The 22,754-nt window shown below is 44.7% G+C and overlaps 1 protein-coding gene across 1 annotated transcript; it reads left to right on the top strand.

The window, feature by feature from the left end:
• Positions 1 to 645: 645 nt before the first annotated feature.
• DLX3 (distal-less homeobox 3) lies at positions 646 to 5,986 on the top strand. The gene is made up of 3 exons (XM_074261187.1): positions 646 to 1,221; positions 2,156 to 2,346; positions 4,090 to 5,986. The coding sequence occupies exons 1-3, from the start codon at positions 897 to 899 to the stop codon at positions 4,432 to 4,434; spliced, it is 861 nt and encodes a 286-aa protein (XP_074117288.1). The 5' UTR covers positions 646 to 896; the 3' UTR covers positions 4,435 to 5,986.
• The last annotated feature ends 16,768 nt before the right edge of the window (positions 5,987 to 22,754 follow it).

A 22,754-nucleotide genomic window follows, 5' to 3' on the forward strand; every position in this document is an offset into this window, starting at 1 on the left:
TCCTCTCCAACAAGACTTTCTCCCCATCCTCAGGATGTCAGGAACTTAGAAAGTCCATTTATTCCTTAGAACTTCGGGGGATTCTCCCCATTTTTTGGAAACCAAATGTGAGGACATTTGGATACTTTCAATTTACACGTGTGTCTTGGGGGTAGATATACCATTCTTGTAAGCACACAGGTACTTAGACACATCATCCTTAATAAACATCACACAGGGACTGTCCTCTATCCCTCAGCCACACACGTATACACACAGAAACTAGGCCCACAATCAAACCCACGGTCGGTCAGAGGCACACGTGGTCACTTACAGGGGCTCTCAAATCCAATTCCCCTGACTACTTTTCTCCACTCTCCAACTCCTTTTTTTTTTTTTTTTTTTTTTTTTTTTTAAATTCACCACCACCTCCAAGCCGACATAACATTTCAGAGACACTTGGGGGGGGGGGGGAGACTGACTAGAGGAGGACTAAGGGGCGTGTGTATATATGTGTTTAGGGTAACAACAAAGAGTGGGAGAGAGGTTGGGAGAGAGACACAGAGAGAGAGACAGAAGTGTTTTGCCTTCAAGGCAATACTTCCAGCCAATCAGCGAGCAGCATCCACCCTCCCTGACTCCACAATTAAGCCCATAACCAGCCGGCCGGGCGGAGCTGGCAGCATTTGGCTGAGACGCGGGACGAGAGAGGCACCTAACGCCGGCCGGAGCAGACGATGATCTGAGAGCCCCCTCGGCTTCCTCCTCCCCCGGAGACCCGCGACAACGAGGCCCCCGCCTCCCCTCCCTTTCTGCTCACGACCCCCACCCCTTTCTGCTACTTCTCCTCCCCCGCGCTCGCTCGCCCCGGGTTGCAGCCACCTCGGGGGTGGCGCGGCGCCAGTCGGCCAGCAGCGATGAGTGGCTCCTTCGATCGCAAGCTCAGCAGCATCCTCACGGACATCTCCAGCTCACTCAGTTGCCATGCCGGCTCCAAGGACTCCCCCACTCTACCGGAGTCTTCAGTCACGGACCTGGGCTACTATAGCGCTCCGCAGCACGATTATTACACTGGTCAACCTTATGGCCAGGCGGTGAATCCTTACGCCTATCACCATCAGTTCAATCTCAATGGGCTTGCAGGCACTGGCGCCTACTCGCCCAAGTCGGAATATACTTATGGAGCCTCTTATCGGCAATACGGGGCTTACCGGGAGCAGCCGCTGCCAGCCCAGGATCCAGGTAAGTAGGGATACGATCCCAGAGGCGAGCAAGCTCCGAAGCGGAGGAAATAGACTGCTCGGAGTTAGGACCCGGCGCCTACTGCGCGGTGCGGGGTGGGGATGAGAGCGCTAGGGGTAGAGTTAAACAAGTGAAAAATGGAGGGTGTCGGGGGGCCTGTGGGATAGGCAGAGTGAAGTTAAGGGGAGATCTACTGTTTTCCTGCTTCGGGAGCCAAGGAAAGAAAAAAAGTTAAGTCTGAAAAAATGCTTGAAGAAGGGAGAACGGTGAGAGTCACGGGGAGAACAGGGAGAAAGATTTAAGGAAGAAATGAACAAGCAAAAAAAGGAGGAAGGGGGAAAAAAGAAACATGCAAAAAGAAAAGTTGAGGAGACAAGAAAGAGAAGAAAAAGAGAGAAATAGAAAACAAAGAGAGAAGGCGATTAAAAGAGAAAAGGAGAAAGGGATTAAGATGGTGATAGCAAGGGAGAGAGTTGGGGTAGAGTCAGAGCAAAACAAGAGACCAGAGCACGAAGCGGAAGGAGTTGAAAAAGAAACACACCGTGAGACAGGGAAAGAAAGTGTCCGGAATTTTCGAAAAGACAACAGAGAAGGGTGAGAGAAGGAAGATATTGTAAAACTAGTTATGGGCGAGCCCGAGAGACACCCAGCCACGGAGAGATTGCTCAGCTGGAGAGACACCCAGACGGGATGGGGAGCTCCGAGCTGTGGGCGGCCCTGGAGCCCAGCCCAACTCGGTCCGGCCTGGCCCCAACCCTTACCGGAGCCCCAGCTCCCTCCCTTGGGTGCTCATTTTGCTCAACTCCGGTGCACTGAGGCTCCGAAGCTGGGGAAATCCCAGAGGGGAAGCGGGGAGGGCAGTACTCGGGGGAGTTAGAAAGGGTAGTGAGGAAATCTCTGGAGGATGACCCATGCTCCTCCCTCCCCCCTACAGTGTCGGTGAAGGAGGAGCCGGAGCCGGAGGTCCGAATGGTGAATGGGAAGCCTAAGAAGGTCAGGAAGCCTCGAACCATCTACTCTAGCTACCAGCTGGCGGCCTTACAACGGCGCTTCCAGAAGGCCCAATACCTGGCGCTGCCCGAGAGGGCTGAATTGGCTGCTCAACTGGGCCTCACCCAGACCCAAGTAAGACTTTGCTCTTCCCATATCTCGATAGCTGCAGCTGGAGCCCCTGCTGCCCCACTGGAAGCGTTCTTGCTTTCTGACCCCTGACCTGTGGGCATCAAGAATGGGAGGAGGGGGTGCACTCTAGCTGTCTCTTTAAGATCTCAACTTGAGATGTTCCCTTCCCCGCCACAGTCTGGTGAGAAAAGGGAATATGGGGAGCAATTTAAGTATGGAGACCGATAGACAGTCCCTTTGTTCTTAACTCCCGAGGGCTATGTGCCATTCTTGAGTTTTGTGCTTTCATATTAGTATTAGAATGAGCGGTTATATTTGAATATTTGCATGTGGGTACAGGTATATGTATGCATTTAATATGGAACCAAAATAATGAGGGGGGATAACTCTGCCCCTCAACAGAAACTTCCAGCCTCCCCTATTTGATCCAAGAATTCCTGATTATTTATCTAATCAGGGTCTATTCCATGGCATTTCCTAGATTGAACTATACATGCATGAATGTGGACATATCTTGTGTGTGTGTGTAAGAGTAAAAACATACCTATATGCATGCATGTATCTGTATGTTACTGTGCGTATTGAATGTATGTAGTAGCTATGTAGATTGTGTATATGTGTATATGTGTGTATATATAAAAGCGTATGAGTTTATATGTATATTTATAAAAGTATATGTATACACACATATAAATTCTGGAGCTATATCCCTGCTGGGTCCCCAACACATTCTTAATGAATCACAGAATTTTCGTGGATTTAGTATTGGAAAGTATTTAGAAATCACATAGTCCAACTCCCCTCATTTTACAAATGAGGAGAACTGAGCCCCAGAGGAAGTGACATGACTTTCCCCAAATCACTTAAGTAATAAATGATAGGAACAGAATTTGAACTCAGGTCCTCTGGCACTACTTTTTGCCAGTGAACCACACAATCACTGCCCAGAAAAGGGAACCTCTAGCTCCAGGCCCCACAAACAGCTACTACCAACAGACTGAGCTATGTCTCCCTTGCCCCTGCAAACCCAGGACAGGAAAGGGATTGATGGAAAAAGGCAAGAAACCTGACCTGGTTCAAAGATTAGGCTTCATAGCCCCCTAGATAGTTGTGATGCCCCTCAGAAAGGCCCCAGAGCGACCTGGGGACTGTTCAGAGCCTTTCCCACCCTATCCTGGCAGCAGCACTGTGCCCCTGAGGGGAGGGTTGCGGGACGCCTGGCTCCCTCCTAGTGTTGACAGGTGGGACGCTGCGTGGGGCCCAGCCGCTGGGAATCTGGGTCACCCAGTGAGAGAGCTGAATCATTGTTTGTCAGTGTCACGGGGTGGGGAGCAATGTTGGGGAGGGGGGATACCCTAAGGGGAATTTGGAGAGTTATTGTTCACCTGCTCCCTGAGGCTCGGAAGGACACATAAGGGTCCTCAAGTCATATCACACCCCCCCTTGAATAGTTCCTGAATCCCTGTAAGGATCCATACATTTGTGAATGTGTAGTTGAATGTCTCTGAATATGTTCGTATGTCACTATTTGTCTCTGTTTGTATGTAGCAGGGGCCGGAGGGGGCAGACAAAGGGGGAGGATATTTGTGCCTTTAGATGTATGTAGGTGTATCTGTGTAGCTGTGAGTTTATATGGGCATCTGATATGAAAGAGAGTGTCACTGTTCCAATGCACTTCCTATCCCCCTTGCCCATGTTCCACCTCTTCTTGGCTCTGTGCTAACTGAAACCCCCTCTCTGTTCCAGGTGAAAATCTGGTTCCAGAACCGTAGGTCCAAGTTTAAGAAGCTCTACAAAAATGGGGAGGTACCCCTGGAGCATAGCCCCAACAACAGCGATTCCATGGCTTGCAACTCTCCCCCCTCTCCAGCCCTCTGGGACACCTCTTCCCACAGCACCTCAGCCCCAGCCCGGAGCCAGCTCCCCCCGCCGCTCCCCTATAGCGCCTCCCCCAGCTACCTGGACGACCCCACCAATTCCTGGTATCACACTCAGAACCTGAGCGGACCTCACTTACAGCAGCCCCCACCTCCTGCCACTCTACATCACACTTCTCCTGGCCCTCCACCTAATAGTGGGGCTGTGTACTGAGAGTGACCCCTGTTCTGGGATCCTGGGGGAACCCAGACTCCCCACCCACTACCAACGAAGGACAACCCAGGACTGAGCCAGAAGAGCATCCGTCATGGCCGATACTCAGGAATCAGCAAGGAGTGGAAGGGGTAGGGAGAGGCCCCCTGATCTCCCTAGGCTACCCCCTTTCTTCAGGGATCTGGGGTCTTCCTGAACAACTTTATAGGAACTCGGGATTTCCCACACTCTGTTCCCTGCTGCCCCTGACATGCTGTACCTGGCCACCCAGATGTTGGGGTGTGTTGTACTCAGCTGGGACAGTATCTTCTCTGGACAAATCTGGACAGGCTTTGGGAGGTTCCTGTCTTATAGGATTTGATACTTGCCTCATTTCTCTGGACTAGAGATTTGGGGGATGGAAAGGGAGAAGGGCAAGGTAGAGAGAGTGCTTGGAGGTACTGGCAAAGTGGTTGGGAGATTCTGGCTTAAAGTCAGACCTTGCTCCTCCCTACCAGCTCTTGGAAAGACCATTTAATGAACTTCCTTGGTAAGAAGGCTAGAAGAAATGGGTGGAGGCTCTTTCTGTCCCCTCTGCCCTTCTCCACCTCCCTCAAATCCCATATTAGAATTGGGGTTTAAACCAAAGAAAAAACCCAGAGTGGGAAAAAGACTGATTATTTGTGGCCTTAAAGAAGGGAACCTGCTGAGCGGTTCTTTTTTGCTCTAGGACCCCAGACCCCTTCTCTTCCCCAGGGCTGTGTTTCTCGTTCAGTGTACAGAACTTTGCACAACTTTGGTCTAAAAGCTGTTGAAAAATAGAAAACGAAGGGCATTGTTAAGAAATAGGACCAAACTCCCCTCTTGGGCATCTTTGCCTTCTCCTCCCACATTCCTACTTCATCTCTTTCTCCTCCAGTAAGTTGGTGATTTTTAGCTCCCAAACCCCAAGTCATGAAGAAAACCAGCCACCAAGAAAAAGTAACAACCATCCCCTTTAGGGTGTAGGAGGAAAGACATTTCTCCCGGCTGGACTGGGTTGGAAAATGCCCAATGAAGGGGAAGAAAAGGGGGACGGGATAGCAGAATGGCTCAGCTCCTTCCTCTTGGAACGAGAATACCATGGGATTTTCCTCCTCCCCACCCCAAAATTCATCTCTCTTCCTACTCTTACTGTGGTAAAACACCAAAGAAAGGGGGGAATACAAATACTGTAGAAATATATATGTATATATACATATATATGTATATATATATATATACACATATATAATATTTTTTGAGAGAAACCACCTCCTCCCTGCCATGGTTTCCTATTTATGTTACTTCCCGCCTGTATAAATTTTGCTGTGTATAGAACTGAGAGAACGGGGATTTTGACTTGGTTGGGGCAAAGATGGGCGGGAAGGCTGGAAAATATGCGGGTCTTCTGGAATCTCACCCCAAGAGACAGCATGTTCCTGGCGATTATTACGCCCCCACACACCATACTACCCTCCTCTTCCTTTGTGCTTTCTTACTGGACCCATCTTTATATCTGATATTAATAAAAAAAATGGAATTTAAAAACTCATGGTTTAGCCACTAGCCCATTGGGAGTTTGGGAAGAGGGGTTTGGGATAAAGGAGGGCTCAACCCTTGAATTGCAGAGTCGATGGACCTGGTTTAAGGGGAAATGGGATTTGTAGGGAAGGTGGGATCAGTAAATCTTCTGTGTGTTCTCTCTTACTCCACTATGCCAAAGCTGGTGGGTTGCCATCCAGAGGTAACGAAAGCAAGTATCCTAGTGCTTGAATTTGGGTTCTTACGTCCTTGCTTTGTTCTGAAGCTCTACACCCCAGCCCAGTCTTGGTGGGGGAAATATCAGAAAAGACCTCTGTTTTAAGGTAAACAATTTGTTAGGATTTAGAATTTAGAGCTGGAAGGGATTTTTAAAAATCATTTAGGTTAGAAATTTGTGATCTTTTTGTGTCATAGATATCTGGTGAAATATCTAAACCCTTAGAAGATTTTTTTAAATCAAAATTGAAGGAATCACTAATTTTGTAATTTTTTTCCCATTCAAATTCACAGTCACCTCCTTGGGGCTGTAGATCCCAAGTTAAGAATTTCTGCTAGAATCTTCACCCATGAATCTGAGAGAAGCAGAGGTTTCTGAGGTCACACAAGTAGCAGGTTCATGGAAGTAGTAAGCAAAGACTATGTTTGCCAACCTCCTCCTCTCTGACCCCCCCTTCCCGTGCCAGGCTGATGCTCTGGGCAGACAGGGCCCCAAGGACTCCACTCAGCGTGGCGTCCCCTGCCAGGCAGCTTGCCTCTGCTCTACTGGCTGCAGGGTCACCTGAGGGTGCTCTTTGATCTCTGGCTCCTGACAGACATGCTTACACAGGCATTCCCCACCTCATTGTCCCCTCCCCCCACCGGAGCCCCTCACCTCCTGTGTCTTAAAGGGTTGGTGTTTGGTCTAGCTGAGCATCCAGTTTAGGGGAGGGAGGGGGCTAAAGACAGGGGCACCCTCTCCAGCTCCCCTCCCCTCCTTCCTGGCAGGGACCCCAGGCAAATGGGACTTGGGCTGGGGATAGCGATGGTGACGGGAGATAAACAAACGACCTAATGTCTGAAGACGGGTGGGTTCCGTGTTTACCTTCCCCGAGAGAGAACCAAGCCCTGACTCAGAACCCTCTCACTGCTGAATGACCGGGGCCAGGGCTGCTGGCCTCCCAGCTTCCCACCTCTCAGTCTTCTGGGCTGGCTGGGTGCCCCGCTCCCTCCCCAGCATAACCTCCACCCTCTTCAGCCCCCAAGCTCTGGGGCCTTTCAAAGGAAGCTGTGCAGCTGGAGGGAGAAGGCACTGAGTTCACCGGGCAGCTGGACGCTGAGCGCCAAGAGCTCTGCGCATGGACACATACATTCAACAACATCGCATCACAGGCTCATGTGCCAAGAAACACAGCGATCTGTCTCTCCCGTACGGGCAAGCGTGTAAAGGGGCACAGACCCGGCTCGCGGCAGCGGCGCACGGACCCAGGAACAGGGACATGCCAGAGTTATTCACACGGGGGCGGCTCCCCCGGCACCGCGCCAAACACAGATAAACATACACCGGGAAACAGAGCACCGACGGCAGCAGAGCTAGCCACCGAGACAGACGTGGGCACACAGATGTAGAAACGCATAGACAAACACCAGATAAGTGAGAGGACTCCACCGATACGGAGACTCATTAGAGACACTCACACACCTAGAAACGTTCACACGGGAAACACGGAAACAGCCTCACGTGCAGAAGTGGGTATATGCCCGTACCCCAGGGAATACCACTGTATCACACGCACGGATAGAGTTTTACGATTAGACGGGACCTTTGAGTTCGTCTCATCCAATAGACACAAACATAAATAAAGGCAGAGCCTTATTTCCCAAACACACGGGCTCATCCACAGGTCACGCAGACACATGTGAAAGGAAATCCTGAGATGAGCCTAGCAGGACCCTCCAGGAGGTCAGAGGAGGGAAGGAGGTCCTGAGCACTCGCCAGGCTGGGTTGGCAAGGGTTAAGGTGGCAGGCAGCTGCCAGGCGGGGCTTGAGTGGAGCAGTTTGGTTTGAGGGCTGCGTGCAGGCGGGTGGGAGCAGCAGTGAGGCGGCAGGCGGGCAGACTTGCTGGAGACACTGCATTTTATTAGGGCTGGGCTGCCAGCAAAGGGAGGGAATGAAAAAAAAAAAAAAGGCAGAAGGAAAGAAAGGAAAAGAAAGAAAGGAGGAGAGGGCGGGTAGGCAGCCTTCAGGATGAAAGGATGTTGTAAACTCCCTAATACCTCCCTGCTCATCCCAAGGCCTGCAGTCGGGCTGGATTAACAGCCCTGGTGACCTCCCGCTGGGGTCAGCCCCACCCCATGACCTCCCTTTCCTCCTCCTCCTCCTCCTCCCCCCCCCTCCTCCTCCTCCTCCCTCCCTTCCCCCAAGCTTGCCTGACCAGCTTCTCTTCCCCCCCCCCCCCATTCCACAAGCATCCTTGTGGGGGTGGGGCAAAAGCACCACGGCAAAACAGGGATAGTGGGAAAGGGGCTGGACAGAAGCTCAGATGGGGATGGGGGGCACTCCCTGCTACAGGGACTGGCAAGAGGCCAGAGTTGAGGAGGGTGGGGCAGCCATTGGCAAATGCCCCTGGGATGGTGAGGAGGCCAGTGGGATAAGTGCCCAGTTCCCCAGGCCTGGCCCTCCTGGGCCACACCTGTTGACTCCTACCATATTCAGGGGACTAGTCCAACTGCCAAGGGGAGCCCCTCTCCTCCACCTCTCTAGGCAATGGTTGGGATGCAGAGAGGAAGTATCTCTGTCAAGGCATAGGATAGCACAGAAGTTAGAAGGGACCTCAGTGGCCATTTGGTCTAAACCATCTTTCCCTCCACAGCATAGCCAATAATTAATCAGCCAGGTCAATGTCCTTGAGTATCTTTCACTTCAGGTTAGAGATCCCCTCCCCTCCATACCATTATCTCATCCAGGCTAGGCTACTCTACCTCAGTTTATCTCTCCTGAAACCATATAGGAGGAACTGTCACTATTGTTCCTTTTCCCTCAATGGTATATAATCTTTCCTAGTAAATTGCCAGGGAATCACCTTTCTTTTCCTCAATTGTATCCCAAGGATTAGCACGGTATTTGGCACATAGTATGTGCTTAATAAATGTTTATTGAATGATTGAATCGATCTTAATTTTCCACTTATCAGTACTATGGAAAGAGGCTGAGACTTGTAGTCAAGAGAGCCAGGCTCAAATCCCAGCTCCACTACTGTGTGTGATGGTGAGAAAGCCTCTTGCCCTTTCAGGATCTCAGTTTCCTCTTATGTAAAATGAAGGGGTTAGACTTGAAGATCTCTTCTAGCTCTAAATCTATGATTCCATAAACTTTTAAATCCACACCAATAGAGAGTCAAAGTCTTGAGGGCCTCTATCCTAGGTCCAATGGGGACAATAACTTGGGAGGAGATTTTCTTGAGGGCAGGTTCAAGGAAACTCTTTTAATTCCCCTCTTCTTGTCATTCCCTCCCCCCCCAATCCATTTTGCTAACTACCAGCCTTAATTCAAGGTCTGGGTTCTAATATAAAGCTCAGCAGGACTCTACCTATAAAAGATGAATTGGTCTAACTAAAGAAATACACTCCTCACCAATTTGGGTGCAGTGGTGAGGCCCCTGAGAGGGGAAAGAATGGACTGAGGGTCCCTAAATCTGTCAAATGAGAAAGGATGATTCTTAGTCCTCTTAGAGTCAGCCTAGCTCCTTTGATTGCACTAGAATAGACTTTAATTCTCTCCTTTCCCAGCAGGGATAGGATGGTCTCTAAAAGCCTCAGTTTGATAGTTTTTAATCCTTCATCTGGGAATAGGGGAGCCCTCTAATTCTATGCCTCAAAGTTAGATAATCCATAACTGGTCAACTGGAACAGTGTCTAACTCTCATTGCTACAGCAACCTTGAACTAATGTTGGCAACTGAGAATGCCTCATCATTGAATCTCTCCCCAGGTGATAGTCCCTAACTCCCTTCCATACTGTCCTCATTTCCCCACAGGAGACCACAGAGGGTTGGGTGAACCCCAGGGGAAGCAATACTCTTGGTTACTTCGAATACTCTGGTATTACTGACAGGCAAAGGCTACTATGGATGGGTTCTCAATCTCTATGCTCCAAAGTGGTCTTATAGACCTCCTCCTTTTATTTAAACCTCAACAACCAATGACCACCCATCATCCCTCCCATAATATATGCATTCCATCATGAAAATGGGATGAAATCACCAGGAGCTCTTGCTTGGGAATTTGACAGTTGTGACTTGGACCCTCAGTTCACTCTTTATCCTAAACTCTGGGTACTAGCCCTGGCTGGTTGTATCAGTCAGAGTTGCATCAACCTGCCCCTGGAGAAGCTCTGCATCAGTGGGGGGTGGGAACCCCTACCAGCTCTCTGGCCTCTGTTTTCCCATCTCTAATTACACTGTGCTAATCATCTTAATAGGCTGTTTACCAACTACCAGGAAAGACAGGGATCCAGAAATGCAAAAGCCAAGAGTGCTAGGAGATCAGCTTTCCCAACCTGGGGGAGGCTAAGAGGCAAAGGGGCACTGAGAATTTGCCTTGACTAAGGGGAAATGACATGAGATAAAGGTGGGACTCAGATCTAAGGGGAGAGACAAAATGGATGCTGAGTAAGAAAAGGGCACTAGCCTCATACTGTCCCAGCATATCCCAGATGTGGGTAATTCAGAGTGCCTGGACCCAAGTCACTTTTGTCTATGATTCCCTTTCTCCCTAGGAATCTTCATCATTGGCAGTGACAAGGTTCTGGGTGGAGTTCCTTTCCAAAGCTCTAAGGTCTCTAGGGATAAGCTCAGGGATTTGGGGTGAAGGACTGGCTGAGAGCCTGGAATGCCAGAAGTCACAATTTTACCTGAATTTAGATAGCATATGAAAGATAAGGACATTTATAGCATGCATGTATCATTGAGAGTCAGAATGGCATAATAAAGAGAGGGCTGATTTCAAAATTAGGAAAACCTGGGTTCGTATCCTACTTCTGACACATACTTTTTATATGACCCTGGGTGTCACTTAAAACTCTTTCCCACTACCAATACAACTTTTTAAAACTGCAAATCACAGAAGAGTTACTGATCTGTCTTAGTGGAACAAAGTTCCCACATGGAGAGTTCCCTTGAGTGAAAAAATCAAAGGTCTGAAAGGGAGAAAAAATATCAATGACCTATTTTTCAGATGAGAAAACTGAAGCAAAGGAAAGCAAAATGAACTGTCTAAAGTCATAAACTCATAGATTTAAAATTGGAAGGGATGGGTCTAATCCCATTAATTTACAGATGATAATTAATGAAGTTAAGAAAGGTTAAATGACCTACCCAGGATCTCACAGACCCTAAAATCCAGCACTTTGCTCACTTGAACACACAGTGGGAGTTGTTAGAAAGAAGGATTTCTGGATCTCCAAGCTATTTTGAAACACATCTCTCTCTTGGCATCAGGATTTCTCTCCTCCCTTAAATCAGGCGTTTTAGGGAGAACCTGAAACATGTTCATAAACACACATGAAAATTGCTTTGGGATTAGAGGAAAGCTCCAAGATTGAGCATGAGCAGTCATAGTAGCAAGGATGGTGTTACTGGAGGAAGGGTGGCTGGACACCCCCATCAAGAGATCTCCAAAAGTTGCCCACTAAAGGAGGAGAAAGGAATAAAAACAAAACGAAACAAAACAGGCAGGCAGGGGAGAATCTAAGTTTAGAGCTAGAAGGAACATCGGGGATCATCCAGCACAATCCTTTTCATCTTTCAGATAAGGAAATGGAATACAAAAGAGCAGAAGTCATTTACCCAAAGTCACATACAGATTGAGCTAGAGAGTTGGGTCTTCTGATTCCAAATTCTTTTAGCCAGAGAACAAAATTCATTGTTGTTCTAAAAGCATGGGATCCCCAAAGGAAGATTTAGGGAGTAAGTCAGTAGTTTTTTCTCACCAGACTCTGGACTGAGCAACCCTTGTAGACAGAGCTCTGTGTGAAGTTTGGAAAGGACGAAAGGAAGATAAAGAGGGAAGGAAGGAAAGAAAAAGGATGAAAAAAGAAAGAAGGAAGGAAGGAAGAATAAGATGGAGGGGAAAAAAGGGAAAAAAGAAGGAATATACAGATATACAGAGAAAAATAAAACAGCTCCCCCAAGAGTTCACATTCAAACTGGGTATATACATATATAGACAGTTTCAGGGGACATTAGACATAAGATTATTGAGGTGCTTAAACAAGTGGGAGAACATTCAATTGAAGGAGGGCCTTCGGCTCTGGCTCTCGGAAAACTCCCACATTGAAGGAGACAGGGCACACATTTGGTGAATAGAGAGTCAGTAACATTAACAAATTAATAGGGTTAATTTGGATCTCAGTACTGAACTAGGTTTGAGGATGGGGAAGGTGGATGGAGAACAAAGTTGATTAGAACTGAATCAGAGGAGGATTCCTAAAGAAGGAAGTGAGACAGAAGGGGAGGAAACAGGTTGGGGAAAGTTGAGGCAGAGAGTGAGACATCTAAATGTGTAGGGATTATGGGAGACAGTGCAGACATACAGAAGAGAGGGCTTAAATTAAAATGAGGAGAAATCTAGAGGGAAGGGTTAGACTGGCAGAACGGGACAAGTGGGAGAGCCTCAGAAGGAGAGGGGCCATAAATGCCCAGATTCTTGGTTTGGGTTTTTTCCCCCTGGGGCAACTTCATTCGGGATTTGCCAGATATGCTGACTAAGTGGGGAGCTGAGACTCCACCCTGAGGGATTAGCTGGAGCTGGAGTGGGGGGGAATGTTGGGGTAGGGAGGGGGGAAGGCCATTCTCCCACTCACTGTGAGTTCACGTTGCACCTGGCAAACAACACCATGCCCTGCCCAACATGCCAAGGGCATATAGCCACAGCATGCAATGTGTGTGGCACCCCTTCCACACCCCACCTTCCAGCCGTCCCAAGGACCAGAATTAGTGCTTCCCTGAACAAGTAAGACAATGGCCTAGAAGGATTAAAGTGACTTGCCTCAGGTGGCAGAGTGATGGGGGAGTGGGGGGGGGGTGGATAGAGTAAACTGAGATTCTAGAGAGGGAGCTTGGTGGGGTCAGTGGAATCAGGTGAGGAGAAGGAAGGAGTTCACAGAACTAGTTCTCAAAGCCCTAAATCTTATGATCTTATGTAGAAGGCTTTGACTCACATTGAAGATAATAATGATAATAATAACAATAATAACCAATTGCTTACATTAATATAGCACTTTAAGGTTTGGAAAATATTTTCCATTCATTATCCCATTTGACCCTTACCACAACCCTTCAAGATAGATGGTATTACTATTTCCATTTTACAGATGAGGATCAGAAAAATTGAGTAATTTGTCCATGGTCACAGAACTAGCAAGAATCAGAGGAAGGATTCCAATCCAGTTCTTCTGATCTCCAAATTTAGCTTTCCATCCCCCAAGCTCTAGTGCCTCTCCGAAGGAAGGAAAGCAGAGGTTTGGAACGGGTTATTAGACAAAGTTGAGGACAGAAAAATATTGAGTAAGGAAGGCATGCCTTCCCTCTCCTAGCTAATCAGGCTTCAAATGTGGGTGGTTCCAAGTCCTTGGATACAAGTCATTTCTGCAGAGGGTTTCTTAGACCTCATTTGACTGTCATCAGGAAATCCTCATGTAACCCAAGCTTGCCCCACATGGACATATAAACCTCTATACAGAAAAACAGAAAGAGAGAGAGAAGAGAGAGAGAGAGAGAGAGAGAGAGAGAGAGAGAGAGAGAGAGAGAGAGAGAGAGAGAGAGAGAGAGAGAGAAGAAAGGGGAAGGGAGAAAGAGAGAGGGAAAAACAGATTAAAAGAGACAGTAAGATAGGGAGACAGAGACAGGAAGAGAAGAGTAGGGGGAGAAAGAAAAGAGGGAAGAAGAGAGAAAAGTAGGAATTGATGAAAGATAAGACGGAAAGATAAGGAGGGAGGGAGAGAAAACAGATACAGCAGACACACAAAGAGAAGAAAGAGGAGGGGCAGAAAAGAGAGAGGGAGAGAGAATGGAAGAGGAAGGAGAGAAAAAAAGTAAGGAGAGATGAGAGAAAGATATAGGAGAAGAGAAGGGAAGAAGAGAAAAGAGGGGAGGGAAGAGGTGGAAAGCAAGAAAGAGAAGAGGATAAGATGGAATAATAGAGAAAAATAAGCAGAGAAAGAAAAAGAGAGAAATGCAAAAGAAAACAGATTTAGGAATTGGAACACCTCGGTCACTGGCTTATTTGTATGATTTTGACAAGTTACTGTCCTTCTCAGGTTCTACATTTTTTGAATAATGAGAGGATTAAGTTAATAATTTCTAAATTTGCCTTTCAGCTGACATTCTATGTTTAATAATTATAGGATACAGGAAAAGAGAGACAAAAGAATACAGTGAGAGAGGAAAAAAGGATTTAAGAGGGTTTGGAAGAGGTGAAATAGGAGCTGTGCACCTTAGAATTCAATCACAACACGGAATACTAACATATTATAAGCAATGCTGAAGGGAATGGTTTCAGAAAACCTTGGGAAGTCTTGTATAAACCGATGCAGAGCAAAATGAGCAAAACTATGAGAACAATTTACACAATGCAAGCAATGTTGTAGAAATAATCAACTTTGAAGGACTTAGTGATGTCAAAATAAAATAAATTAACACAATATTAATTTAAAAAAATAATTCAGTCCCAACAGGTGAAAAAAGCTTGGCTTTGGAAACAGAACACTAGAGTTTGAAATTTGTGTCTGCTTCCTAATAGCTGTGTGACCTATAATTTCATCCCTGGGTCTCAATTTCCTATCAGTAAAATTATAGAATTGGACTGGATGTAGCAAACTTTTTTTCTGTTGTTCATATTGTCTTCCCTAAGAGAGTAAAAACTTTTAAATCAGGGAGTATTTTCTTTTTGTCTTTGTATATTCCCAGTGCCTATAATTGATCAGGATCTTTAAAAATGTTTATTAATGTATTAACTTCGTATTTCTAGCTGTAAATCCTATGACCCTAAGTCATTTGCAAGGAGGCTTCCACTATATGAAACATCACCAAATCAATCCAGTCTAAGAACACCAGAGTAGTCAAGTAGTTAGAAGATAAAAAAAATTCGGGATGATAGTTTAGTGACTAGGGGTATGTCAATGATGGGAGAGGAAGGGTGTTACAGATAGGATCATCCCCTTATCCTCAAGAAGTGTGCTTACTGTCTCTGTCATCCATCATGCCTAAAGCATCCTTTTTCTCCCAAGGGAACTGCCTCCTTTTTCCTAACTACTACAGTGCCTACTTTTCCCTACTTATATTACTGAAAAAACAAGGATGGAAGAAGGCATATGGGACTTGGGTGGGAGGCTGTGACTAGAAAAAACTAAGGGAACACTCAATATGTAAGTGACATTGTTGGTAAGGAGCGCTCCATCATCTAAGACATCACTAAACAAGACTTAGTCTGAGTAATTCTGAGAATGGGGTAGGAAGCTAGGATACAATCACTTATCCAACCCCTCTAACTGAGAGTCAATGAGAAGTCAGAAACAGGAGTCTATCTATTCATAATCCCACCCATTCTGAAGCTATTCCATCTATTCTCTGGGATACTGCTTTTTTTCCCATAATGGCCAGGAAGCCTGCATTCATAGAACTATACTATACATGTGAACATACACATGCAGAAAATAATCCTCCCACAAAGACCCACATATATACATATACTCATAAACAGACACACAAATACAAAATCATGTGCAGATACACAAACCCTTACATTCACATAGGCTCTTGTGGTGGTAGTAAATACAAGCCCAAAGGATTTCTCAATGGGCTAAACCTTAAAAATCCAAGGATATTAGAGAAATCCCAGAACATAGGGCTTCTAACATTCTTTGTGTGTATAAGGGCCTTTTGGTAGTCTGACACAATCCATGGATCTATCTTCAGAATAATGTGTGTTTTTTAATAGTATGTTTTTTCCCAATTATTTTTAGCACTAATGATGTCAAAATACAATTGTTTTTGCTTTTTATTTTCAAAATATATGCATACTTTTCAACATTCAGCTTTGCAAAATCTTATGTTCCAATTTATTTCTCCCTCCCTTCCCCCTACCCCTTCCCTTAGAGAGCAAGTAATCCAATATATGTTAAATATATGAAATTCTTCCATATGTATTTCCACAATTATCATGCTGGACAAGAAAAGTCAAGTCAAAAAGGGGACAAAATGAAAAAAGAAAACAAAAAGCAAACAAACCACAACAAAAAGTGAAAATATTATGTTGTGATCCACACTCAGTCCCCACAGTTCTCTTTCTAGATGGCTCTCTCCATCACAAGTTTGTTGGAATCAAAAAACAATTAACATTTATTAAAAAAAAAACTGGTGATGTAGTGGTTGGAGTCAGAAAGACCTGAGTTCAAAACTGGTCTCTGATATTGGCTATGTGCCTGGACAAGTCACTTAACCTTGCTTACTTCAGTTTCTTCATCTGTCAAATGATCTGGAGAAGGAAATAGCAAACTACTCCAGTATCTTTGCCAAGAAAACTCCAAAAGGGCTCATGAAAAGATGGGCATGACTGAAACAACTAAACAACAACAAGAAAATAAATAAATACATAAATACATAAATAAAAGGTTAAGAACCCCTGGTAAAATAAGAAGAATCATCCTCTGAATCATGGGCCCTCACTTCATGTATTCTTGGGCACAGAAAGGCACTGTAGTAGTTAGGGAGCTGACATTGGACACATACTAGATCCATAAGTCACTTAACCTCCTAGAGCTCCAGGTAAATTTCAGATTATAAACTGAAAAGGCTGAATTGCTCTGGCAGATGGAGCTCCCTCTCCACACCGGGCATAGTCTAAAAGGTCGAGATCCTGCTTTACATAAAGAATAAACTAATAATGAAGTAAACAATTTTAACAGTACTTTCTTCTATCATCTACAGCTCTTTTTTTTAGAATAATGTATTTTAATAGCATGATTTTATTTTCTAATTATCTATCTTCTGTGTTGAACATTAGGGGAATATGTGGAGAGGGAACACAAAGGAAAGGAACAGGTATCCCCAGTCAGATTGGGTAAGAACCTGAAGGAAACAGATTGCATTCAATGCAAGAGGTTTTCCTGGATGAGAAGAATTTGGTTATTTATTTGTGATGTTGGGAGTGGGATTGGCACATTGGTAGTCCTTTCATTTCTCACACAGGTGATATCAAAGGCATGGAGGCAGAGGACTAATCTTCCTGAATAAAGATGTCCCAGGGACAGAGTCTTCCTAGGTGAGGGCAAAGAAAAGAGAAGGGGGGAAAGAATGAATTGAGTGTGAGCAGATTGTCAGTGACCACTCGTCCTGATCCTCTTACACCAGGGGAATGTGACAGGAGAGATCTGAGGAGAGGTGCTTTGGCAACTGCCCCCCTCCTAGTCTGAGCTTCTCTAGGATCTGTTGGGGCAAAGAATTCCCCAGCACTAGGCCTGGGAGGAGAGGTTTGAGGCAGGCCTTAGCTTGCAGTGCAGAGACCAGTGAGAAGCAGCTCACCCAGAGTGGTCTGATAAATATGAGGTATGGAGGTGGGAGGGGAGCTTTGGGGAGAAGGAGAGAGAGAGAGAGAGAGAGAGAGAGAGAGAGAGAGAGAGAGAGAGAGAGAGAGAGAGAGAGAGAGGGGGGGGGGAAGCTCCAAGAATTAGAGGGATGACAATATCCCCCTCTATTCTTCTCATTCTGCTTCCATTTAAGAAGGAGACTCCCACTAAAGCCAAATACTCTACTGTCCCACCCTGGTTTGGATGGAAATAGAGCATGGCACTAAATGTAAATGAATGTTGTGTTATAAACCATGATCTTCAATCCTCCAAAGAAGAAGTCATAATGAAAATGAGACAGATACCACCCAAAGAGGCAGCTGGCCACAGTGGAAAGAGCTGTCTCCAGAATTGAAGGACATGGGTTCAAGCCCTGAATGTAAGCAAGTCATTAAGCTCCCACATCATCAACTTCATCTATAAAAACAGAGGATTGGACTAAATGGCTCTTTTAGTCCTACATCCACCATCCTGAAGGAAATTAGAAAATATGGTATATAGTTTTGGGAAGATGGACCATCAAAAGGAAGTAACAGGGACTCTACTTTGAATTAATTGATACTTCCTTGTTTATAGAGCTGTCCCATGCTCTCAATACTATAAAAAAAATGAAAGCTCTTTGAAGGTAAGAACTGACTTGTGTTTTCCTTTTTCTCTCAGTACTGATATAAAGCCTTGCATATCATCGATGCTCAATAAATGTTTGTCAAAATGTTAAACATATGCTGAATGTTTAGGATCATGATTGGGGGAATGGGTAAGGTAGGTAAGTACAAAATTTCCTACTCTCCCAGAAAGTTGTTCTTTATTTCTTCCATTTCAGCAGAATTCTCCCAACCCTGTCAACTCTAAATTGGTGCTGCTCTGGTAGAAAAACCACTTGAATATCCCTGTAAAGGATAAAGATGAAAGCTACCTAGTCAAAATGCTAACCATCTTTCTGTTCTAAGGGGTCAAAATTTGACATTTCTGGGACACCATCTGGAATCCTGAGTATTAAGAGGCAGGTAGGGTTTTGGACTTTGGCTCTCCCCCAATCACATCCTAGAGCAACCACATGATACCATACCATGAGGACAGAATAGGTTGGGGGAGGAGAAAAACAAGGAAGAGAAAGTTGTCCAAGTAGCTCCTAACAGCCTTTTTCCTCCCTTTCTTAGAAAAGCCAGGTTTCTCTCCCCTGAGTCCCTAGACCCCATTTCCCTTTGAAAATATAACTCTTAGGCTTGGAGAGACTTAAATCAACTGATGCTGAGTGAAATGAGCAGAACCAGAAGATCACTGTACACTTCAACAACAATACTGTATGAGGATGTATTCTGATGGAACTGGAAATCTTCAACATAAAGAAGATACAACTCACTTCCAGTTGATCAATGATGGACAGAGGTAGCTACACCCAGAGAAGAAACACTGGGAAGTGAATGTAAATTGTTAGCACTACTGTCTGTCTGCCCAGGTTACTTGTGCCTTCGGATTCTAATGTTTATTGTGCAACAAGAAAATGGTATTCACACACATGTATTGTACCTAGACTATATTGTAACACATGTAAAATGTATGGGATTGCCTGTCATCGGGGGGAGGGAATAGAGGGAGGGGGGGATAATTTGGAAAAATGAATACAAGGGATAATATTATAAAAATATATATATAATAAAAAATTAAAAAAAAAAGAAAATATAACTCTTAGGGAGGCCTATGGGAATGAGCAAAAATATCATTTTAGGGGAAAACTGCATAGGAGCTGAAAAGAAGACCAGTCTCTTTAGAGTCTGGTTTGGGATTTAAAATTGGTGTCTTAATTAGACCTATTAAGCTGAGACCCTGTGGATAGGAGAGGAACAGGTCCAGGCCAAGGCAGACTAGGGCCCTTGCTCAGGGAGACAGCTAACATGGGCCTTGTGGAACAAAGGAACCAAACTCTTAATAAAATTAGTGGCTTTCTGAGGCCACTCAGCTAACCTCCCCTGCTGTTCACCAGGAAAATATTCTCACAGCAATTCCAGAGCCAGGAAAGGGAGGGCCAGTTGATATATGTATGTAAGGATCTATGTGAGTTTTGGTTGTATGTGTGTGTTTGAGCATATATTGGCTCTTCATGTGCATTTTTTCTGTATTTATTTTCATTTGTATCTGTGTGAAGATGAGAGAGAGAGAGAGAGAGAGAGAGAGAGAGAGAGAGAGAGAGAGAGAGAGAGAGAGAGAGAGAGAGAGAGAGTTGAGGTTTAGGGCTGCTTTTCTTTTTTTAAGAAACCAAATTTGGCAGGCAGGGAAAGGGGAAAGGGGAGACATTGGGAAGCTCTTGGTTTCCGGCTCCAGTCTTTTTCCATCTTAAGGATAGGAGTGATAGCAGCCACATTTGGGGGCTCCTTGCTGGAATCTCTCTCCAATTCACCCTTTTCCGAAGGTCACCCAACCCCCCAAACTCAGGCTCAGACCTGTTGCTCTAGACAAGGAAGCTGGGGAGGGAATTAGGAAGGTGGGGGGAGCTCCCAGACGAGGCTAACGAAGCTATGCCAGGTCAGCCAGTTGGAATTTGAGAATCTTACCCTCCCTCCTGCCATCTCTTACTGGAAAAGAGAGGGAAGGATTTTTCTCTAAGGACTTTGAGGTATATTTCCTGGAAGCCTGGAGCAGGGGTGTGGGGGTCCTGTCCTATTTTTTCTTACCTGGCCCTCCCCCCCAACACACATGTTCTGTCCTGTGGGCTGGCCTGGAGACGGCCAGCTGCTCAGTGAGGTCTGGCACAATTCCTCCATCCTCACCTTACCTCGAGGCTAACCTTTAAAGATGGGAGAGCTCTAGGCCTCATTTGGCTCCTCCTCATTGAGGTAAGGGAGAAACAGATGGGAGAGCAGTGTCCAGGACCCTAGATTTGTAGTCAGGTGTTGTGAGTTAACATGCAGGCTATCCTTCCTCTCTGTGCCTCAGCTCCCTGAACTGGGGAAAAAAAGTAATAAATAATGCACCAGAGTGTAAAATGGGGATTGAAGTTAAAAGACTTGGGTTAAAATTTGGATTAGATCATTCTCTGCTTACCTGGGCAACTTTGAACAAATTACTTAGTCCTCTGGGTTTTGCTTTCTGTATTTATAAAATGTAGGGACTGTAATAGACCAAGGATCCTGAATCTCTTTTGTGTCATAGACCTCTTTGACAATCTCGTGCACTTATACATCCTTTTTTTAGAATAATGTTTTTAATGCATAAAATGCAAACTATATTGAAATGTAGTCATCAAAATGTTTTGGGTTTTTAAGTTTCTCTAGTTCATCTATTCCAGGTTAAGAAAACTTGGAGATTTAAAAGAAAGATGGGGGAGAGAGAGAAAAGGAAAAAGAATGAGACAACAGAAAAAAAAATTGGACGAGAATGAAACTACAATTTTTCTTCCAGAATGGATTTTTAAAAAAAAATAGTGATAGGTTTTTTAAAATGGCTATCAGGAGACTGAGGAAGGATCTTGGCTTGGGAGGGCCAGGGAATCCAAATGAAACAATTAAATTCAAAATAAGAACCATTGATTTATCACCTATTATGTTCTGAGAGAGGCATTGTGGCATACCAGAGAGAGGGATAACCTTGGAATCAAACAGACCAGAGGCCTGCTTCTGGACACATTCTGACTGTGCCTCCAGGCAGCTAAAGATTTTTAACTTGCAGAACAGGTGCAGATCTGCATTGGTAAACAGTTTCCTCACTACATTCTCTAGACCAATGAAATCACAGATCTGATTTTTTAAAAATAACAATGTGTACAAGGAACAAGACATACAAAGATCAATAAATCGGTGTCTTCCTTCATGGTGCTTATGATCTCATAGGAATGATACATTCCTTTTTTCTCTTTTTTTACTTGATAGTATTTTACTTTTTTCCAACTTAGTACATGTAATGTTAGTTTCAACATTCATCTTGGTAAGATTCTGAGCTCCAAATTTTTCTCCCTCTCTCCCTTCCTTCCCTACCCCCTCCCCAAGACAGTAAGCAATCTGATACAGGTTATACATGTACAATCATGTTAAACATATTTCCACATTAGTCAAGTTACAAAAGAAAACACATAACAAAAAGGGAAAACCATGAGGAAGAAAAAAAAAGTGAAAAATATTATATTTAGATTTTCATTCAGACTCCAAAATTCTTTCTTTGGATGTTCCATCTTTTGAATCCCTTTGAATTGTCTTGGATCATTGCATTGATGAGAACAATTAAGTCTGTCATAGCTGATAAACATATAATGTTGCTATTACTGTGCACAATGTTCTCCTAGTTCTGCTCACTTCATTCTGCATCAGTTCATGTAAGTCTTTCCATGCTTTTCTGAAGTTAGTCTGGCTATTATTAATTTTTTTTTTTTTTTTTGCTGAGGCAACTGAAACTAAGTGACTTGCCTAGGGTCACACAGCTAGTAAGTGTTAAGTGTCTGAGATCACATTTGAACTCGGTCCTCCTGACTTCAAGGCTGGTGCTCTATCAACTGCACCACCTAGTTGTTCCCTGCTTATCGTTTCTTATAAAGCAATAATAAGGAATGATATATTCTGCAAGACAGAATAAAAGCACAAAGGAGGGGTTCTAAAGACATTTAAGTAGAAAGAAATTACTTCTTTTTCATTAATTTATTTGAAACTTAAATACAAACTAAAAAGGGGGGGAATATTGCCATATGTATAGCAAAACATAAGTGAGGATTCAAAATATAAAGCAATAAATTTCAATTTCAAGAAGCCTATATAATAAATATTACACATTGTGTTAAGAAAACACTTGTGATGGGATAGAGATGAGGAAACAGGGAAGGGTTGGGGCAATCATTAAAAGTTTCAAAGAAGAAATAGATTCTCAGTCAGTTCTTAAGAGAAAGAAAGGAAGGAAGGGTTGATTCTAGACACAGAATAAGACAAATCACAAAGATGGGAGTGGGCAGGGTAAGAAAAGGGGAAGGGGAGTAGTTCAGTTTGGTAAAAATACAGATCAGGGTAACAATATGAAATGAAGCTTTAAAAAGTAAGTTGATGTCAGGTTTAGGAATTCAGCTTCAAAAGTGCAGTTCTTTGACTTCAAATTCAGTCTTCTCACCACTAAACTGAATTTATTCAATATTTTCTGTAGGGAAAAGTAAGCACAGGCAAGGGGAAAAACTACCTGGATCGAAGGCCAGAAGAGCATTGAAT

This window comes from Sminthopsis crassicaudata, chromosome 4 (genome assembly GCF_048593235.1).
Source record: "Sminthopsis crassicaudata isolate SCR6 chromosome 4, ASM4859323v1, whole genome shotgun sequence".
NCBI classification, from domain to species: Eukaryota; Metazoa; Chordata; class Mammalia; order Dasyuromorphia; family Dasyuridae; genus Sminthopsis; species Sminthopsis crassicaudata.